Source organism: Panthera onca, chromosome B3 (assembly GCF_046562875.1).
Source record: "Panthera onca isolate mPanOnc1 chromosome B3, mPanOnc1 haplotype 2, whole genome shotgun sequence".
Taxonomy (NCBI): domain Eukaryota; kingdom Metazoa; phylum Chordata; class Mammalia; order Carnivora; family Felidae; genus Panthera; species Panthera onca.
The window spans coordinates 130,774,332-130,792,705 of NC_138344.1; the positions used below are offsets into that span (position 1 = coordinate 130,774,332).

General features: G+C 41.8%; 1 protein-coding gene across 2 annotated transcripts in view; it reads right to left on the minus strand.

Annotated features, from left to right (window-relative positions):
* The window catches only part of GALC (galactosylceramidase), a 150,765-nt gene that overhangs the window by 9,979 nt on the left and 122,412 nt on the right, over window positions 1-18,374 (minus strand). The window contains exon 17 of one of the 2 annotated variants that reach the window (XM_078447935.2): window positions 13,425-13,522. The exons of the other annotated variant lie outside the window; for it this stretch is intronic. Coding sequence (XP_078304061.2) covers window positions 13,484-13,522 — 39 coding nt within the window. The 3' untranslated portion in view covers window positions 13,425-13,483. Of the gene's footprint in view, window positions 1-13,424; window positions 13,523-18,374 lie in introns of those variants that run through there. 2 annotated transcript variants of the gene reach the window in all.

Below are 18,374 nucleotides of genomic sequence, written 5' to 3' on the forward strand. Positions count from 1 at the left end.
GCTCATGAATCCATACAAAGTGTCTTTGTTATAGGCTGAATTGTGCCTCTCCTCACAAATTCATATGTTGAAGCCCTAAACCCCAGTGCCTCAGAATGTGACTGTATTTGGAGACAGGGTCTTTAAAGAAGTGATTAAGTTAAAATGAGGTCACTTAGTGTGGACCCTAATCCAATATGACTGGTATCTTTGTAAGAGTAGGAAATAAGGGCACAGAACTGTACAGAGGGAGTAGGTGGCCTCATACAAGCCAAGGAGCAAGCCTTCCGAAGAAAACAACTCTGTCAAAAAAATTTTTTTTAATTTTTTTAACGCTTATTTATTTTTGAAAGAGAGAGACAGAGCATGAGCAGGGGGAAGGGCAGAGAGTGAGGGAGACACAGAATCCGAAGCAGGCTCCAGGCTCTAAACTGTCAGCACGGAACCCGACGTGGGGCTCAAACTCACAGACCATGAAATCATGACCTGAGCCGAAGTCAGACACTGAACTGACTGAGCCACTCAGGCACCCTGTCAACATCTTGATCTCAGACTTTCAGCTTCCAAAATTGTAAGAAAATACATTTCTGTGGTTAAACCACCCGGTCTGTGGTAGTTTGTTATGGCAGCCTTAGCAAACTAACATCATCTGTATTAGCCAGTGTTCTCCAGAGAAACAGAAGCAATAGGAAAGATAGATGGATAGGTAGGTGATAGGTAGGTAGATGATTGATAGATAGATAGATAGATGATAGATAGACAGATAAGGAATTGGCTCATGTTATTATGAAGGCCAACAAAATCTCATGATCTGCGAACAGCAAGCTTAAGACCCAAAAGAGCCAATGATATAATTCTGAGCTGAATGCCCACAGACTTGAGACCCAGGAAGGCCTGATGTTTCAATTCAAGTCCAAAGGCAGGAAAAAAAAAAAACCAATGTCCCATCTCAAAGGCAGTTAGACTGGAGGATTGCTCTCTTATTTGTGGAAGGGTCAGGTTTTTTGGTCTATTTGGGCCTTTAACTGATTGGATGAGGCTCACCCACACTGGGGAGGGCAATCTGCTTTACTCGGTCTACCAACTTAAATGTTTATCTCACTCAGAAACACCCTCACGGACACACCCAGAATAATATTTGACCAAATGCCTGGGCACCAGTCAAGTTGACACATAAAATTAACCACGGCACTGTCTTCTAAAATGAGATATATAACTTAGCCACCTAAAATCCTAAATTATTGAAATCAAGACCCACCTAAGCTCTCTACAAGTATATTAGATGCTATCTAGATAGCAGTCATCTGATATCTCAATGATCCATTGATTAAGGCACATAAAGCTTCGAGTAAAACTGTCCTGCCTGCCAGCAACTTTAATTTCCAAGTCAGGTACCATCAGGATGTGTCAAAGATAACAAACCTATGGGGAGAGAGCTTTCACACAGGAGCAGTGCCTGGAGGCACTTCACTTTTTACAACCATTTTCACTCTCCTCTAATCTAGTGCATTTTATGAGGAATAAAAGGAGTTTCCATATTAAAGTTTGCTTTCGGCAACCTGGTATATGCCTCACCACTGGAGAGGGCAATCGGCAAAGCTGTTATCGTTCCACACACCTCTGAGGCTTGTCAGCACTCTGTCAGTTCAGCTTATCCTTATCTTTGGCACCCAGCTCCCTTCAATGTTGACATGTAGAAGGATAATGGCTAATTATCAATTGCAGCCCCTGAAATGTGGCTGATTGGGTTGTAATATGTGGAACTGGATAAAGAAAGCTTTGCGTAGGAACTTTGTGAATTAGCAGAAAATTACACCAGTGCCTTACAAGTTAAAAGTGCCAGAAAGTTGAACAGCACAGAAGAGAGAACCAGCATCCTTTCCTGGACTCGTTTCCTTCCTCCTGTTAAGCTTACTGAACTTCCTTCATCCCCACACATCAAACCACTTACCATTTTATCCTCAAAGTGCTTACTCTTTGAAACTTCTTTAGGAAATAAGAAAATTATCAGTTGTCAAGAGATGTCCATTTTGTTTTCACATTCAACACAAGAATATTCAATACTGAACTACCTGGGCAAATGCAAGATCATTTACATGTAAGTGTCAGGCAAATATAGGCAGGGATTGATATATGCAGAGTTCTGAGAAAAAAGGGAAAGGATGGTTAAAGAGTCCATTCGCTCATCCAAAGGATCTTCACAGAAACAGCATGGTTGGGGCAAAACTTTCTCCCAGTCTTGTGAATGTTTTGATATGTAGGTTGATCATACATCCAGGTTTGCCTGGAAGAGCCCTGGCTTCCTCTGGTTCTCCCCTTGTAACTATTAATAGTACCTCTCTTCCCTCTCAAGGGTGTCCCTATTGATCTGTCTCCCTATAATCGAGCCCTTGTGGAAAGAGGCTCTCAAGCAAAAGAATAACCTTTCTACTGGGAACTTGAGTCTCACCACAGATCAGACCCACTAGCTGGCCCTCTCCAGCTCTTCACAGGCCAGATTCAGCGAGTTTTAGCAAGACAGCACCAAGAGATGTTTGGTGACCCAGCTCAATGTCTGACATGGAAAGAGCTATGGAACCCAAGAGGTTCCTCCTCCACCTTCCCAGGATAGCATCCAGGAGGCCACATTACATTTAATCATGTATCTTTAGGTTCTTCCTGGCAGTAATCGTCTCTCAGACTTGGTTTTTGCTGACCCTGGCAGTTTTGAGTAGTGTTGATCAGGTATTTCATAGAATGTCCCCAGCTGGAGTTTGCTTGATGTTTTTCTCATGATTACACTGGAGTTACAGGTATTTGGGAGGAAGACCACAGAGGAAAAGTGACAGTTTTCTCACATCTTTGCTACTAACGTGACTTACCACTGTCGATGTTGTTGACCTTGGCCACCTGGCGGAGGTACTCTTTGTCAAGTTTACTTTCTGTAAAATCATTCTTTTTTCCCCATTTCCATATTGTGCTCTTTGGAAGGAAGTCACTATGCACAGCCTGCATTTAAGGAGTGGGGAGCTGTACTCCACCTTCTTGAGGACAAGGAATCTACATAAATTATTTTTAATTTATCTTTTAATTAATCTTTTAATTAATCTTCTGTACAGGTTTTTTCTTCTCCTCCATTTATTTAATTATTCAATCATTTATGTCAATACGGACTACTGGATATTTATTTTATACTTTGGGTTATAATTCAATAGTATTTTATTTTCTTATTCATATTGTTCCAGATTGGGCCATTGGAGGTTCTTTCTATTGGCTACTATGTCTCCTTGACATACTCCCATCATTGTGGTGGGGATTCATTTTTGTTTTTGTTTTGTTTTGCTTTTGTTTTTGAGCATGTTCTGACTTTCTAACACTACAAGATGACCCAGGCTCGTCCTGTAAATTTCCTTCCCAGACCTAGAATCAGCCATTGCTCCAAAGAGCCCTGGATCCTTTTCCTGGAAAATCATACTAGAAACCAAGGTCTGAGCGTAAACATGTGCTAAATTCGGATTCACCCAAATCCAACTGAATTGTGAAGAAGCCTTTAAATATAAGCCTATTTCTTGCACATAATAAATAGGTAAGCTAATTTTCCCCATCTTACTTACAGATATGAATCATTTTTGGCCTTTTTATAAGAATGCTTCTATCCTAGCTCCTACTGATTGGATAACATTGGTGAGGTAAATAAAATTAAAATGATAATAATAATAATAGTAATGGTTATAGCTACGAGGAAGACATTAAGCTAAATACTGTACAGACATTATCTCATTATATCCTAATGGCATCTTTGAGACATAGGCACTATTATTATGCCATTTTGTAGATGATGAAAGTAGTATTGCCATTGATTGTCATTCTGAGAACTACACAAGAAATCACTTGTAAACCCCCTAGCACAGAGCATGTAGAAGTTGCTCAATAAATCATTATTTTCTCACTTCTTTGCCTCTAGATAAAAAGAAAATGGGCAAACTTCAGCAAGACATTAACTGTAAAAGTTCAGCTCATGGTTTGCAAGATGAAAAATACAGGGGTCATATTAGCTCATTTGTTTTCTTTGTTGCTATCAAAATGTGATCTGACTCACAAAGGCTGAAAATCAACCTCCTTCATGAAAGATTTCAAACAAAATGAAGATATATTTATCTGATAGTCAAGTCTGTTTACAGAGTTGCCCTTTATATAGCCCAAATTCCTAGACACCAGGAGAACCCAGACAACATTTTTGGAGATCTTTAAGTAGTCTAAGACACTTTTCTAAAACGTTAATGTTTGAATTAAGATGGAGAAAACATTAAATAAATCCACCACACCACCTCAACTTATGAAGCTATGGAAATTGTATAAAGTTACCAAATACTTAAATAACAGGCATAAAAGTTCTGGAAGCTTTGTCTCTCCACGGAAGTAATTTCACTACTGTGATCAATCTTGGGCAAAAAGGTTGAACCACATGCAAATTTATTGGCTTTCTTAGAACAGACAGAATATCCTGAAGAGTAAAATTCTTTTTTTCAGTCTCCACTGTCTTTTCCAACATTCCCCCATCCAGATATCTTAGGAAGATGAAAATTGAGATTTGCAGGCAAAACCAAGGACATGCATCTCAGAAACAGCTAAAGTGGCATCAGGATTTCGACCAGCTCTGAAAACACCCTTTCATAGCCCCTGTGCTGGCCTCACCACAGCAAGAAGCTTTATTCACAGCAGACCCATTTCCAAACTTCTAAGGGCAACATGCTCCACTTGAAGAGCCCTTGCCTTCCCTCCTGACACTCCAGATCATCTCTGACAGCCAGGTGTAAGACCCACCTGCTCTGAAAAGTCATCCCCATTGGCAGTCTGCTGTCAGTCTTGGACTCCCCAGATTTTGCTCCTTGAACAAATCTCTGGGACATCCCCTCACAACAGATGGACATCCAGTGTCCCTGGCTGAATTATGAGCTCTCCCAGGCCTGTTGCTATCTTTCAGTTCTCTCTCCTGCTAAGCCTAGCCCGGATGGCCTCGATAACTATTTCTGAGCTCTTCTCATTGACTGATTATACCTGGGGTGATAGCCTTGGTCTTTAGAGGTAAAACCAGAGCAACGATGTCTTCCACCCTAACTGTGGGCCGGCAGGGGGCTTGGTGGGTACCTGCCCTCAGCAAAGGTTTTCTAGAGCTCCAAGAATGTTCCTTTGATCAGATTCCTCTGCAAGGGAATAATGGAGCTTAAAACTTTTTTTTTTAACAAAAGGGCATAAAAAGTGAATTTAAAAGCAAATGGGCCAAGGATTTTCCCTAGGAAGTCTTTCAATTTCACACATAGCAAATTCCTATGGTATGGTCCTATTAGAAATGCTTTTTTTAGTGTCTTTATGCATATTTATTATGTTCCTCTGCGGCTCTATTACTGCTTAATTTGACACCACGCCTCCAAAGCCACATCTTCTTTCTTCTCAAACTATTAAAAAGGGGCAAAATATTTTAATCATGAAGCTCTGTATAATTTAGAGATTATCTGCTGTCTGCATGAGTTACAGCAATAATCAAAGAGAGGCTGGGGATTTATAAAACTAAGGCCCTAATTTCTTGACAGGTGTTCTGTTTGGTATGGAATTAACCTCTTTTCACATGTTCTGTATACATAAGAGCAAATCATTAAATACATCCTTGGTACACACAGAATAGACAGGAGACAGAATCTACTAGGTGAGAACTACCCATGACCTCCGTAAGCCAGGTTCTATTATTCACTGACGAGAGAGAAATAAATGATGGGGGATTCTATCAGCTGCACAGTCGGAATGTGCTTGAATAGTCCATTTGGCAGCCCTGGGGGGACCAGGAGTTTTGATCCAGCTACTGGTTACATTCTCCACTGGAGCCAAACAGAAGATTGGGGTTGGCTACTGGAACCCACGCGACTTGCGAGTGCCCAGCCAGTTCAGTGCAGTGATTAAATCCATAGCACCCGGAGTCAGACAGAACTGGGTTTGAATCCTGGAGCCACGACCTGCTAGCTATGTGTCCCCTGGAAAGCCACATCACCTCCCAGAAGTCCAGTCTCCTCATTTCTATAACACTGACATTCGTCTCAGCTACCCACAGGGTGCTGTGAAAGAGGTAATGTGTGGACAGCACACAGCATAGTACCTGCCGAATAGTAATTGCTCAATTAATAACACTTCTTCTCTGGCAACCTGATTAGTGTCTTGTTATCCATTCATTGTTTGTTTGTTTGTTTGTTTGCCCACTCAACAAATACATTTTTGAGCCAGATACAAAGTACCAGGTGGTGACTATATACTGATGAATAAAGCCCTGTCCCTATCTCCATGGAACTCACCATCAGGAGGGGACACATGTATTAATCAAGTAAACAAATAAAACTTAACACTACATAAAAGTTCATAAAGGGGAAGATAAGGTGTGAAAGAAAGGAATGGAAAAAATGGGGGCAAGGAGGTATTTGGATAGAGTACTATAGCAGATGGAAAACATAATCAGAGCAATTGAGGAAAGTTTAGAGAAAGACTACTTGCTTAAAAAGTGTGAGGAAGGTTGAAAAGAGTAGCAGGAGTGGTGAAATTCTTTGGCAGGGCAGGCAAGAGGAAAGCCAGCAGTCTACCTTTACCAACCCAACAGAGCAGGGGAAGGAAGATTTCTGCAGTTGCAGAAAAGATCCTGTTGACTGTGGCTTCTGATAGAGATGACAGAGCACCCATGGGACTCATCAGAGAGAGACCTCAAGGAATAAGGATCCTGAACCTCTCTCAACCCCTGACTTTTGATCCCAGGAGGAAGCCTGGTGTTGTCTCCCAGAACACGGAACAGAGTGGAGAAGGGTGGGAAGTGCATCTGAGAAGCAATTAGAAACTATACAACACAGGTAAACAAGAAAGGCTTCTCTGAGAAGGGAGCCTGTAAGTGGAGGAAACAAGATGGCAAAGGAACTAGCCCAGTCAAGTCAGGGAAGGATATTCAAGACAGAGGTAACTAACTGCACCTGCAAACGTCTTGAGGTGTGGATGTTTGGTGGGTCTGAGGACAAGCAGAGGTCAGTGGAGCATGACCACAAAGGGTGAAGGGGAGAAAAGAACATAATGAGTTTAGAGAAATTCTCGGGGATCACTGAACTCCCTGGGTCCTAGATCAAAACAGATAGATTTTCCTGCCCACCAACTGAGTGCCAGCCTCTATTTTTTGGCCTCCCAACTAGTAGAGGCTAAACCTTTGAACTTAGAGTAAGTTAAAAACTTAGAAAGTCTTCTGAACTCCTATTTCTAAATACCATTCTATCCCTCTGAAATACTGATTCTTCTTCTTCAATCTGTACCCAATGTTGAATCCAAAGTCAAGTTTGAGAACATTTCCTTGAAATCAGCCTGACTTAACCAGAAAGAGCTATTTAAGTAATGCCAGGTTGTGCTGAAAGATAGTCCAGGAAACTCTGATTAAAATATGCACCTTCTAGGGCACCTGGGTAGCTCAGTTGGTTAAGCGTCCAACTCTTGATTTCAGCTCAGGTCATGATCTCACAGTTGTGAGATAGAGCCCCATGTTGGGCTCTGAGCCGACAGTGTGGAGCCTGCTTGGGATCATCTCTCTCTGCCTCTCCCCCATTCTCACTCACTCTCTCCATCTCTCTCTCTCTCTCTCTCTCTCTCTCTCTCTCTCTCTCAAAATAAATAAATAAACATTTTTAAAAACATTGTAAAATATGTACCTCGTTCTTCAGTGTCAGTTAGGGGAGTGGTAGTTCACCAGAGCTAATGAGAAATTACAGCTTCTTTCTAGCCCTACCATCTGAACCCAGAGACTCTCCAAGATAGGGGTGGTAAGGGCAGTTGAAGAGGGGTCCTTGGGTTCCAAGTGCCTTCCGTGAAGACACAGACAGTCCATGAGGCCAGTGCCATCGTAGCTGGAGGATGGTGTCATTAAAGAAAGGTTCAAAAATAGAGTCACATCCAGAGGTTAGATTGGAGTTGGTGGTTGTGGCTGGTAGAGGATAAGAATTGGATGAGAAACTTTATCACCAGTTAATTGAGCATGAACAACAGATGAGAAGTGGGGTGGTGATTGTATTTCTTGCATTATTGTTTCCAATTCTTCATTCTCTTCTATTTTATAGAATTACACATCAATGTTGTTATGTAACTACAGTATCCCCCAGTGGTGTAAGCTATGTATACTTCTCTGCCTCTTTGATGTTCCTTAGCTGAGAGAGGCTTTCAATGGACTCGTGTGGTTTGATTCAATTTCCTATGGTCCTGTCATCTCCCATGAGAAGAGCATACCCGAAGAGTCCACGTGAGTTGATATGAGCCTGGCTGGAGTCCAGCCTGGCCCAGCCAAATTTAACCTGGATCGGGAAAACTGCAGCTGACCTACTGAAACCTGTGTTTATCACACAGCATTAGCTGAGCTGTTTGTTACTCAGCAAGGACTAACTAATACCAGATTTCTAGCAAATGTGTGGGGACAGTGGCTGGTATTGATGAGCAAATATGGGCAAGCTGGGGTAGTTTCTAGCATATCTTTATGTCAAACAATGCACACTGTTATCTCAGGAAATGGCTGGCTGCAACCTACCTGGGATCTCATATCTATATTTTCAGTAATGCAATGCATGTAAGGGCCATGAATTTCACCCAAAATGACTAATCCAAAGCCAGAGGGATTCTACCAGTCAGAAGGCATGTTGGCATCATGTTACTCTTTTTCTTTGTTGTCAAAACTGTTAATTTCAAGACTTATGAAGTTTCAAGATCATGCTCCCACCTTGAGAGGCCCCACATATCAGATAACGGCAGTGTTTCCTTCTTCCCAATGCCTTTACCTCACCCCCATTGCTTCCCAGACTATCTATTTGACCATTAATGTGGCTTTTGTTCCCCAGCCCATCTACTAGTTCCATCTGGCCCACACTTGATCATACTCCTTCAGACATGATCCCACTAGAAAGAAGCTGGGAAATCTCTACCGGATGTTTGAAACAGTACCTAACTCACAGGTGAAATGTCAGTGCTTTTCCTGGAAACACCTGTAAAAAGAACTGGGAAGGGGCTTAATTATCTAATTCCTCCATTTCTCTACTAAACCCAAAATACAGATAGCAAAAGGAACAGCTCCAATAGCTTCAGAAAGAACTCATGCCAATGTGTGGCCCACTGGTTCAAAGCCCTGCAAGGTACCAGGTACTGTATGAAGGACTAGGAAGAGTATAAAGAATAAGAATAATTTTCCTGACCTCAAAGAGTTCATGGATTTAAAAGACCAAAGGGCGGGGTGCCTGGGTGGCTCAGTCGATTGAGCATCTGACTTCTGCTCAGATCATGATCTCACGGTTCATGGGTTCAAGGTCCACATTGGGCTTTGTGCTGACAGCACAGAGCCTGTTTCAGATTCTGTCTCCCTCTCTGTCTGCCCCTTCCCCATTTGTGATCTCTTTCTCTCAAAAAAAAAATTTTTTAAAGGCTTAAGCAAACATTATTACTAAGAACGATCATACTTGCCAGTGAAAACTAGCTTAAGAACTGGCCAAACTCTTTTATATATATGTCATTAAATCCTTGCAAAATGCCTGCTATGGACCAAATGTTTGTGTCCCTCCCTCCAAAAGTCATATGTTGAAACCCTCGCAATGTGAAGGTATTTGGGGTGGAGCTCTGGGGAAGTAATTAGGGTTAGATTCGATCATGAGGATGAGGCCTTCATGATGAGTTTAATGTTCTTATAGAAAGAGAAGACAAGGGGTGCCTGGGTGGCTCAGTTGGTTAAGCATCCAACTTCGGCTCAGGTCTTGATCTCACAATTTATAAATTCCAGCCCTGCATCAGGTTCTGTGCTGACAGTGCGGAGCCTGGAGCCCGGAGCCTGCTTTGAGTTCTGTGTCTCCCTCTCTCTCTGCCCCTCCCCTGCTCTCTCTCTCTCTCTCCCTCTCAAATAAACATTTTAAAAAAATTTTTTCATAAAAAACATAAAAAGAAAGAGAAGACAAGATCTCGCTTTCTTTCTCTCCATGAAGAATGCAATCATGCTGGCATCCTGATCTCAGAATCCAGCCTCCAGAACTGTGAGGAATAAATGTCTGTTGTTAAAGGCCCCAGTCTATGATATTCAGTTATAGCAGTCCAAACTGATTAAGACAATGCCCACTTTATAGCCCGAACAACAGAGGCTTGGAAAGGCCTATGGAACTCAAATAAGGTCACACAGCCCATAAGTGGTTGATGTGGCACTTAGGCTGGGTTCCTGGCTCTGACCCTGAAGACCATGTGCTTAGCCACTGCCCTTCCTCCCTCTCCGTGGTCACAATGCGGTAAGGCAAGAGTCCCAATAAAAGCGTTTACCAAGCGAGATGGCCATTGAGCGGACAAAGTGGTTCTCGGGGGCATAGAGAACCATACTACAAAGAAGATGAACGATGAGTAAGAGACCTGAAGACCGCATCAGATTTTATACACAGAAATAAAAGGAAAAGGCCTTTGCTCAAAAGGAACAGTATTTGCAAAAGCATAGAGGTATCAAAGAGCACAGACCATTCAAGGGGATTGCGAAGCAAGGTGCAAGGGGATGGCAACAAAGGAAAAGATGACTCAGACAGAGAGGTAGGGAGGTAGGTTTGTGCCCCGCTAAAAAGGACCCTGAAGCATCTTGCAAATTAAGTAAATTCTTAGTGCCCTTATAGGAATCATTTTTTTCTTTTATTTTTTCCCCTGATCTATCCTAGTTTGCATTTTTTGAAAATGAATCTCATTTTGCTGTTTATTACCCATATATTGAACCTGTCTATATCTCTTGGAATAAATTCTATCCATCATTCTTATTGGATTTATTCCAGCACCACCCTGGTTTGTATAATTTGCAAATTTCATTAACATTCTCTTTACTTTCCCTTTGAAACCATTAATAACATTGTTGCATATGATCAGGCTTAACACCAATCTCTTTGGCACCCCTACTAATCAACTACCTCTGGCTGGATGTCACACTATTATTCATCACCGTGCCTTGTTTACAGACCCCCTAAAAATTATCAATCGCTATGACAGTGTTCGTATCCACACCAGTGTCAATTAATTTCATGAGCAAAATTTTGTGACGTGGCACCCAATGCCTTACTAAAATCAAGATGTATTGCAGTGACTTTGTTCCCCTCCACTGTGAATTTTAAATAGCTTTCAGACCCATTCTGGATGATTTATTTGTGGCAACACCAAGCTGCTTATTCACTCATGATTCCATTACTTCTTAGATGTGTTGGGTATTTTTCTCCATGCACTTAAACTTCCTAGAGGTAATCTCAGGGATCATCCCTCTTTTTAAAAAGATAGGTGAATACATCTGTTGCTGGCCTGAACTTCTGTGATCTCAGCAAATATATCAAGTCGTTTAAAAAGCAATTCCTTTTTTCCTCATCTGGCAGCTTTTATGAAGCAGCTATGTGTCTCCACTGACTCTGAGCTACCCCAGTAAGCTGGGGTTAGACATGCCCTTCTGGGTCAACGAGCATGTGTCACTGTATGTGGGCAAAAAACCTCAGGGTTTCATGGGCTCCTTCAGATCCACCCTGCGCCTCCATTTCTGGAATTTTTTCATTACTCAGCCCCGCAGGCAAATAATCTACACCACAAACACGTTCAAGCCAATGTGCCCCACTGCCAGTCGGTGCCACCCAGATGCTGCGGGCTCTAGGAACACAAATGAATTCAAAGTAAATAATTAGGGCTATAAATCTGCTGTTTAAAAATCTGAACGTATCCAAAAGCTGTACCCTAGTGACTTTTGGCCCATAGACCATCCTGTGTCATCATGCTTCTTTCTCATTTATCCCTGGCCATGAGCCCTCACCCTCGCTGCCGCTGACGAGGGTATTTGACAGACAGTAAGATCTAAGTCTAAATATCAACAATTTCTATCCAAATGTCCCTCTTGTCTCCAAATAAGAAAAGACAAAATACAAAAGGAGAGAAAAGGTAGAGCCATCGGTTGGACACTCCTGTGGAAAGAACAGTTTTCCCATGAATTACATCAAGACTCAAGTGAGTTGTGGAGGCTTCAATGATTGTTCAATCACTGTTCCTAACTATGCAGGCTACGTCTGCCCAGTGCTCGTGTGACCACTTTGTTGCTGACTCATCCTGGTGAGCGCAAGTGGTAAGGTTTCCAATAACACACCTTTACTGCCAAGACCAGGCTACAACAGGCATTTGGTCACAGCTGCTCCACATGATTCTCTGAATAAGGTTGGCTTCCCTCTAATATGGGATTTTTCAGATATGGGGCCTCAACCTCTTACTAGGAGGCTTTGAGGTGTATGGAGTGTGTGTCTTTTAAAAATTACGTTTATAGACGCAGTAAGTATGGATATGTGAGTGTGTATATTTTCTCTGCCTCTGGCCATCTGACCTACAATGGGCTTATGTTCACGGCGACTGATACACAGAAAGTCTCAACTGATCCTCCCTCATTCTGACACCAAAGTGTATAGCCTTCACCTTCAATCAAATCTTCAAGTCCTTCTCTTCCCAGAGCCCAAGCCCCTGGTCTCAACATGGCTGTCTTTACAGTGATGTGTGTGGCCTCCGCACAGAGCTTCCTGGACACGCTGAAGGAAGGTCCACCCTGGCACCCTCCATGCATCAACTGCTCTGATCCCAGACCTCGTCACAAGGTTAAAGCACAAAGCACATCACCTTCATACTCCTCTATAAATTCATTTATCAGCCATGTGTCAAACCTTTGTCATGTCATGATTCTAGACACTAGGGTGTCCCAACGGTGAAGATGGTTTGGAGTCTACCCTCCAGAAAGTAAAAGTGAGGGTGGGAGAGGTCATAGGACACATACACAGATAGGGAAAAACATGTAAGGTCAAACAGGGGTGATGAGGATTGCTAACATGAGATTATGAGAATTCAGGGGATGAGGAAATCATAACTGGTTTAGGGAAATCTAGAAAAGCTTCACAAAGGGTGTGGGATTTGTTTATTTTTTTAATGTTTATTTATTTTTGAGAGAAAGAGAGAGAGAGACAGAGCGTGAGTGAGGGAGGGGCAGAGAGAGAGAGGCAGACACAGGTCTGAAGAAGGCTCCAGGCTCTGAGCTGTCAGCAGAGAGCCTGACGTGGGGCTCAAACCCACAATCTGTGAGATCCTGACCAGAGCTTCAGTCAGACGCTTGACCAACTGAGCCACCCAGGCAACCCAAGGAGATACTATTTAAAGGAACACTCAGCAAGTTGAGACAGGGAAGGCTTTGCTATATGGAGGGACCTTGGCCTTCAGTCTGGGCCCCCACAGAGGTCAATAAGCAAGCAGATGTGATGGTGGAACATTCATGAATATAAATGAGTGACATTACAGGCGAAGGCCTTGAATGTCAAACTCAGTCTGAATTTAATTCAACTGGCAGAAATGCCTTCAAGGAAAATAGTTTAATCACACAACTTCTGTCATCCGTGTTGACCTGTTGACTGATGTTTCCAAATCCTGTGGACAGCTGCACTCTTTATGTCCTTCATGTAGTTTATGGTGGTCCAGCATATGAAAGGTCCCACAAAGGAGCCTACACAAAGGCAGATCTTCAGCAGTATTCAGAATTAATTGGTGAGGACGAGTTTAACTGGAAATTCTACATGTGCTAAATTTAACCCAGTGGAACTCACATCTTTTACTGAAATCCTCTTCTCCCTTGGCCTTCCTTCAGTCTCTGGGAATACCTTTCTCTGTCCCCTCCCTGTTTCTTAAACCTCTGCCTGCTTTTATAGTAGACTTTGCTCTATTCCAGAAATCCACCCTTGCCCCTTCTCTTTTTTTTATCACCATACCAGCTCTAGGTAGAGAAAAATATCTTAGGATGTCATACCACCCAGCTTGAATTAAGACAGGTGCAGCATCCAAATTCACTTTAGATACGTGGTTCAAGCTGAGAAATTAACATCAAAACTTTTCATGAAACTGTGAAACTTCTGGGTCCAGGGGGAAAAATAATCCAAACCTCTCCCACAGGAAATATTCCCATAGCTCAAATACATAAGACCACCACAGGCGAAAAACCTCCACTGAAGACAAGCTCACAATCAAAATTTAAAAATCAAAGGGAGATATATACCATCCTAAGAAGAATCAGCAGTTGTAGCAAACAGTAGAATCAGTACTCCAAGAATTAGAAATGCCTGCGATACCTAAATACTAAAACCTAGTATTCTTAAAATCATTAAGGAGAACAAAAGAAAGAATAGAAACCTTAATGATAGAAAAAGACATTGTGTTTTAAAAAATGGATTTAAAAAAATCAAGTACAACTGAAAAAAATGAATGCACAGAGACTGAAATCCAAGACGCAACGGGCAAATTAAACAACAGATCAATGAACTAGAAAGAAATGTGCGCAAGCGTATAAAGAGATAAACAATGTCAACAAGAGGTTCAAATATATAGTGAAGAGAATGAAACCATCTAGTGTATACCTAATAGGATACAGGAGAAGAAAATAAGAAGAAAGACAACATTTGAATCTCCTGGGTTTGAAGAAAAATTTAAATTCCAGATTAAAAAATCAAAGTGAAGTCTAATCTTGATCAATAAAAACAGTTAGATAAAATTATTCTTTTCAAGCCAACACTGGTCGAATAAAGAATTTCATTCTGTACAAGCCCACAAAAAGATATCTTGACAAACTCCAAAGACTAAAGTATTGTACAGACCAAGCTCTTTGTGTGTTCTTGGACGGTGATGTTTAAAAAGAAAGCAATAACAAAGAGATAGTCAAGGAACTTGGAATTTGTACCAAAACCTTTAGATGACCATTAGAGGAGCGACTACGAGTGACACGACCAGGTATTATATTTTAGGAAATTGTCTCTCGGTGTAGCATAAAACATGGCTCTGAGAATGAGGCCTGAGTGGAGGTAGGGAGGGATCCAGATAATAGGTAACAGGGACCAAGACAAGTACAGAAGGAATAGAGAGTGAGATGCATTTGAGAGCATTGTAAGGAGCTGGAAAGTGAAGATGTATTGATTGGCTATGGGATGGGCAAGCAGAAGGGTCTATGACTCCAACTTCTGGTTGGGTGAATGGATTTAGGGACCTTTCGTGGAGGTGGCAAGCAAAGAAACCAGTGGGAACCACCATGTCAGCCCAGCTCAGGACACTACAAGACCCTATGTCTCATGTTCCCTGTAAGTGATAGCTAAAGCCATGAGTACAGATGACGTTACTAAGAAAAGCATTTGGGGTAAGAGGAGCAGAGGAGCCGAGAGCACTGTGAGAGACAGATCATTTAGGCTCTCAGCACTCTTGAGAGAGATCAAGAAGCCACAGATACATGAGGAAAACCAAGATTTCTAAGTGAAGCACAAGCATAAAGCAACCGATATAAGCAGGGCTATTCCCAAGAGAAGTCACACAAACCAAGGAAAGAGCATGTTCATTGGCTTTCTAGTTGTGGGGGTCTTGCTGGACTCGGCAAGAAGAGTTTTAACAAAATGTCAGGAATGGGCGTGGGAAGGATGTAACGTGAGGAACAAGTGTGAGGTGAGGAAATGTAAGTGGTCATTGAGGTTCGTCTTCCCTGAGGCTTGGCTGGACAGGCAAGGAGACCAGATGGCAGCCTAAAGCTTACCTGACTCAAGAGAAGGCTAAGCCTCTCAAACAGATGAAACTGAATTTAGCAATTTGTTGGCAGGAAGAAGGCAGGATTGAAGGCAGGAAAGGCAGGGAAGGCAGGATTGAAGGCAGGGAAGGCAGGAAGGAAGGAAGGAAGGAAGGAAGGAAGGAAGGAAGGAAGGGAGGGAGGAAGGGAGGGAGGGAGGGAGGAAGGAATTTCACAGAGATTTAGTTTCCACCGATTTTCATGTCTGCAGATACACTTGAACCTTTGAAGCTAACAGAATTTAAAGTATACAACTCATCTCATTTTTCTTCTTAAGTTGGTTTAGAAAGTACGTAAAAGTCATCCTACCCTATGTAGTCAAATTATTTTCCACGTGGGTGCCTACAAGCATTTACGACGTAAGCTACACTTAGATCTTCTCACCCTTGTCTTGATCTTTGTGTTTCCACCAGATCATCTGGAAACACTTTCTCCAGCTCTCATCACCCCAATCAAGAAAAAAAACTTCTCAGCCAATTAAATGAATTCCTCTAAAGCCCGCTGCTCCTGATCCTTGAGTTGCAGGGATATGGTATATAGTGGCCTGCCTGACACTCAGTCACAGATCCTCCGATAGGTAAACGTCGAGGCTCCATTCTTTACTTAGAGTTCTGTTCATCAAGAGCAATTGCATAATTCAATAAATGGCCACTCCTTAAGGTTTCGAGGATAATTTTCGTTGTGTTATGTGGTGGTTTTGCCTGTTTGTGTGGTATAGGAGCGCCAGAACAAAGAGTTCACCCACAGGATTGCAGATGAGTGATATTTTTTCATGCATACAATAGGGGTTTGGGGTAGATATTTTAATGGCAAAAGCAGAAAAATACAGTATTAACAACCCCATTTAGAGTCATGATTTATTTCACTGATTCGGATTTTCTGCCCTTTTCGCGAAAAAAATTATAAATATAGTTGAAAACGTTTATCACCTGAGATGCGCCATTTGGAAAAGAAAACAGGAGAACATATTTTCAAGCCATAAATTTCTACTGTGTTCACCCCTCGCATAAATAAGCAGCCCCAGCCTTTGCAAGAAATATTAAAGTTCATTTAAATTGCAAATCTGACCTTATTAAAATGGCTTTCTCAAAGAGCCATAAACAAATAGAGTGCATTAGTAATACTGCCGAACAACAGAATACATTCTCATCCAGTTCCATAATTAAAGTGGAAAAATAGAATTTTCACAGTTCTGAATGACTCAGAGATGGAAGAAGAAACATGTTATGACAATCTTGAGGTGGGGAGAACGTATCCATCTGGAGGGTCCTTTCAAAAACCGTCTCTGTACGATTATTCTGAAAGTCAATATAAGCTCTTATGAGCAGCTTGGAAACATTATTATATTGTTGCTAATCTAATGTGCTTTTGACTACTTTTCTCTACAGCTACCACATTCCCCCTTAATGTTGGAAGCACGGCTATTAAGATTTACTATGTTTGGGGTAAGAATAAAAATGAACAATTAAGAATAAGCTCGTATCTGCAAATGGCTAGCAAGAGCCAATAAATTTCAGAATTAAAAGCCAAACCGGCTGGGCTGGTTACCAGGTTTATGGAAAATCCATACCTGAAGGTGTATTTAAATTAGTGGATTGTCAGCGAGCAAATGGTTTCCTTTTACTTGGAAAAATAATCCAAGGTGCTGTAGGCCACACAAATCAGATGGAGTTGAAGAAGCACTTGACTTGGTTCTAGCTGAGTTTAGCAACTGGGAATTTATGGCTGAGAAAGTTCTTCTATGCACCTCCAGAGCAAAGTAATGAGAGTAATGAGTTTTTTAAAAAATAAAGTAAAATGAAGGTGCCGGACAAACTAAACACGTAGAGCTCTTCATTGACTTAAAAAGAGATCGCCACCCAAACCATGCTAACTTCTTTAAATTTTTATGTTCTATTGAAATGTGGGGGGTTTTTTTGTTTATTCGTTGACTCATACCGTAAATGTCTATAGAATACCTACTCTGTGTTAAGGATGTAACATGAATGAAATAGACACAATTCCTGCCATCACAAGGTTTAGGACTTAACCTCATATAATCTGTTTAAGAAGACAGGATAGGGGCGCCTGGGTGGCGCAGTCGGTTAAGCGTCCGACTTCAGCCAGGTCACGATCTCGTGGTCCGTGAGTTCGAGCCCCGCGTCAGGCTCTGGGTTGATGGCTCGGAGCCTGGAGCCTGTTTCCGATTCTGTGTCTCCCTCTCTCTCTGCCCCTCCCCCGTTCATGCTCTGTCTCTCTCTGTCCCAAAAATAAATAAAAAATGTTGAAAAAAAAAAAAAAAATTAAAAAAGAAGACAGGATAAATTTGACCTCGTTTTGTAAACATTTCTATCAAAATGATTAAAATAAGCTTTGAAGCTTAAATAAGTTGTTTGCTTTTTGTTGTGCCTTTAAGGGGTGATGAGTGTGTGTGTGTGTGTGTGTGTGTGTGTGTGTGTGTGTGTGTGTGTGAAAGCCAAGTTCATTTGTGGATATTCTCTGAGATTTTAATAATTTCAAGTCCCTTTCACACAGAGCAGTTTGTACCCCAGACAAGCTGACATCTAACCCAAAGACATACAACTCTTCGTTGTGTTTGTCCATGAGCCCTTGGTAAATAGACCAGCCCCCTAAAACTTGCCATTCACCAATTTTCTATGTTGTCCCAGAATAAAGAGAGAACTGGTAGGTGAGGTCAAAAGTCCAGCACCAAGTTCAAACTTGATAGTATGGCATCCTGAGTGGACTCAATCAAGTCCCTTAGCCTCTCTGAGCCTCAATT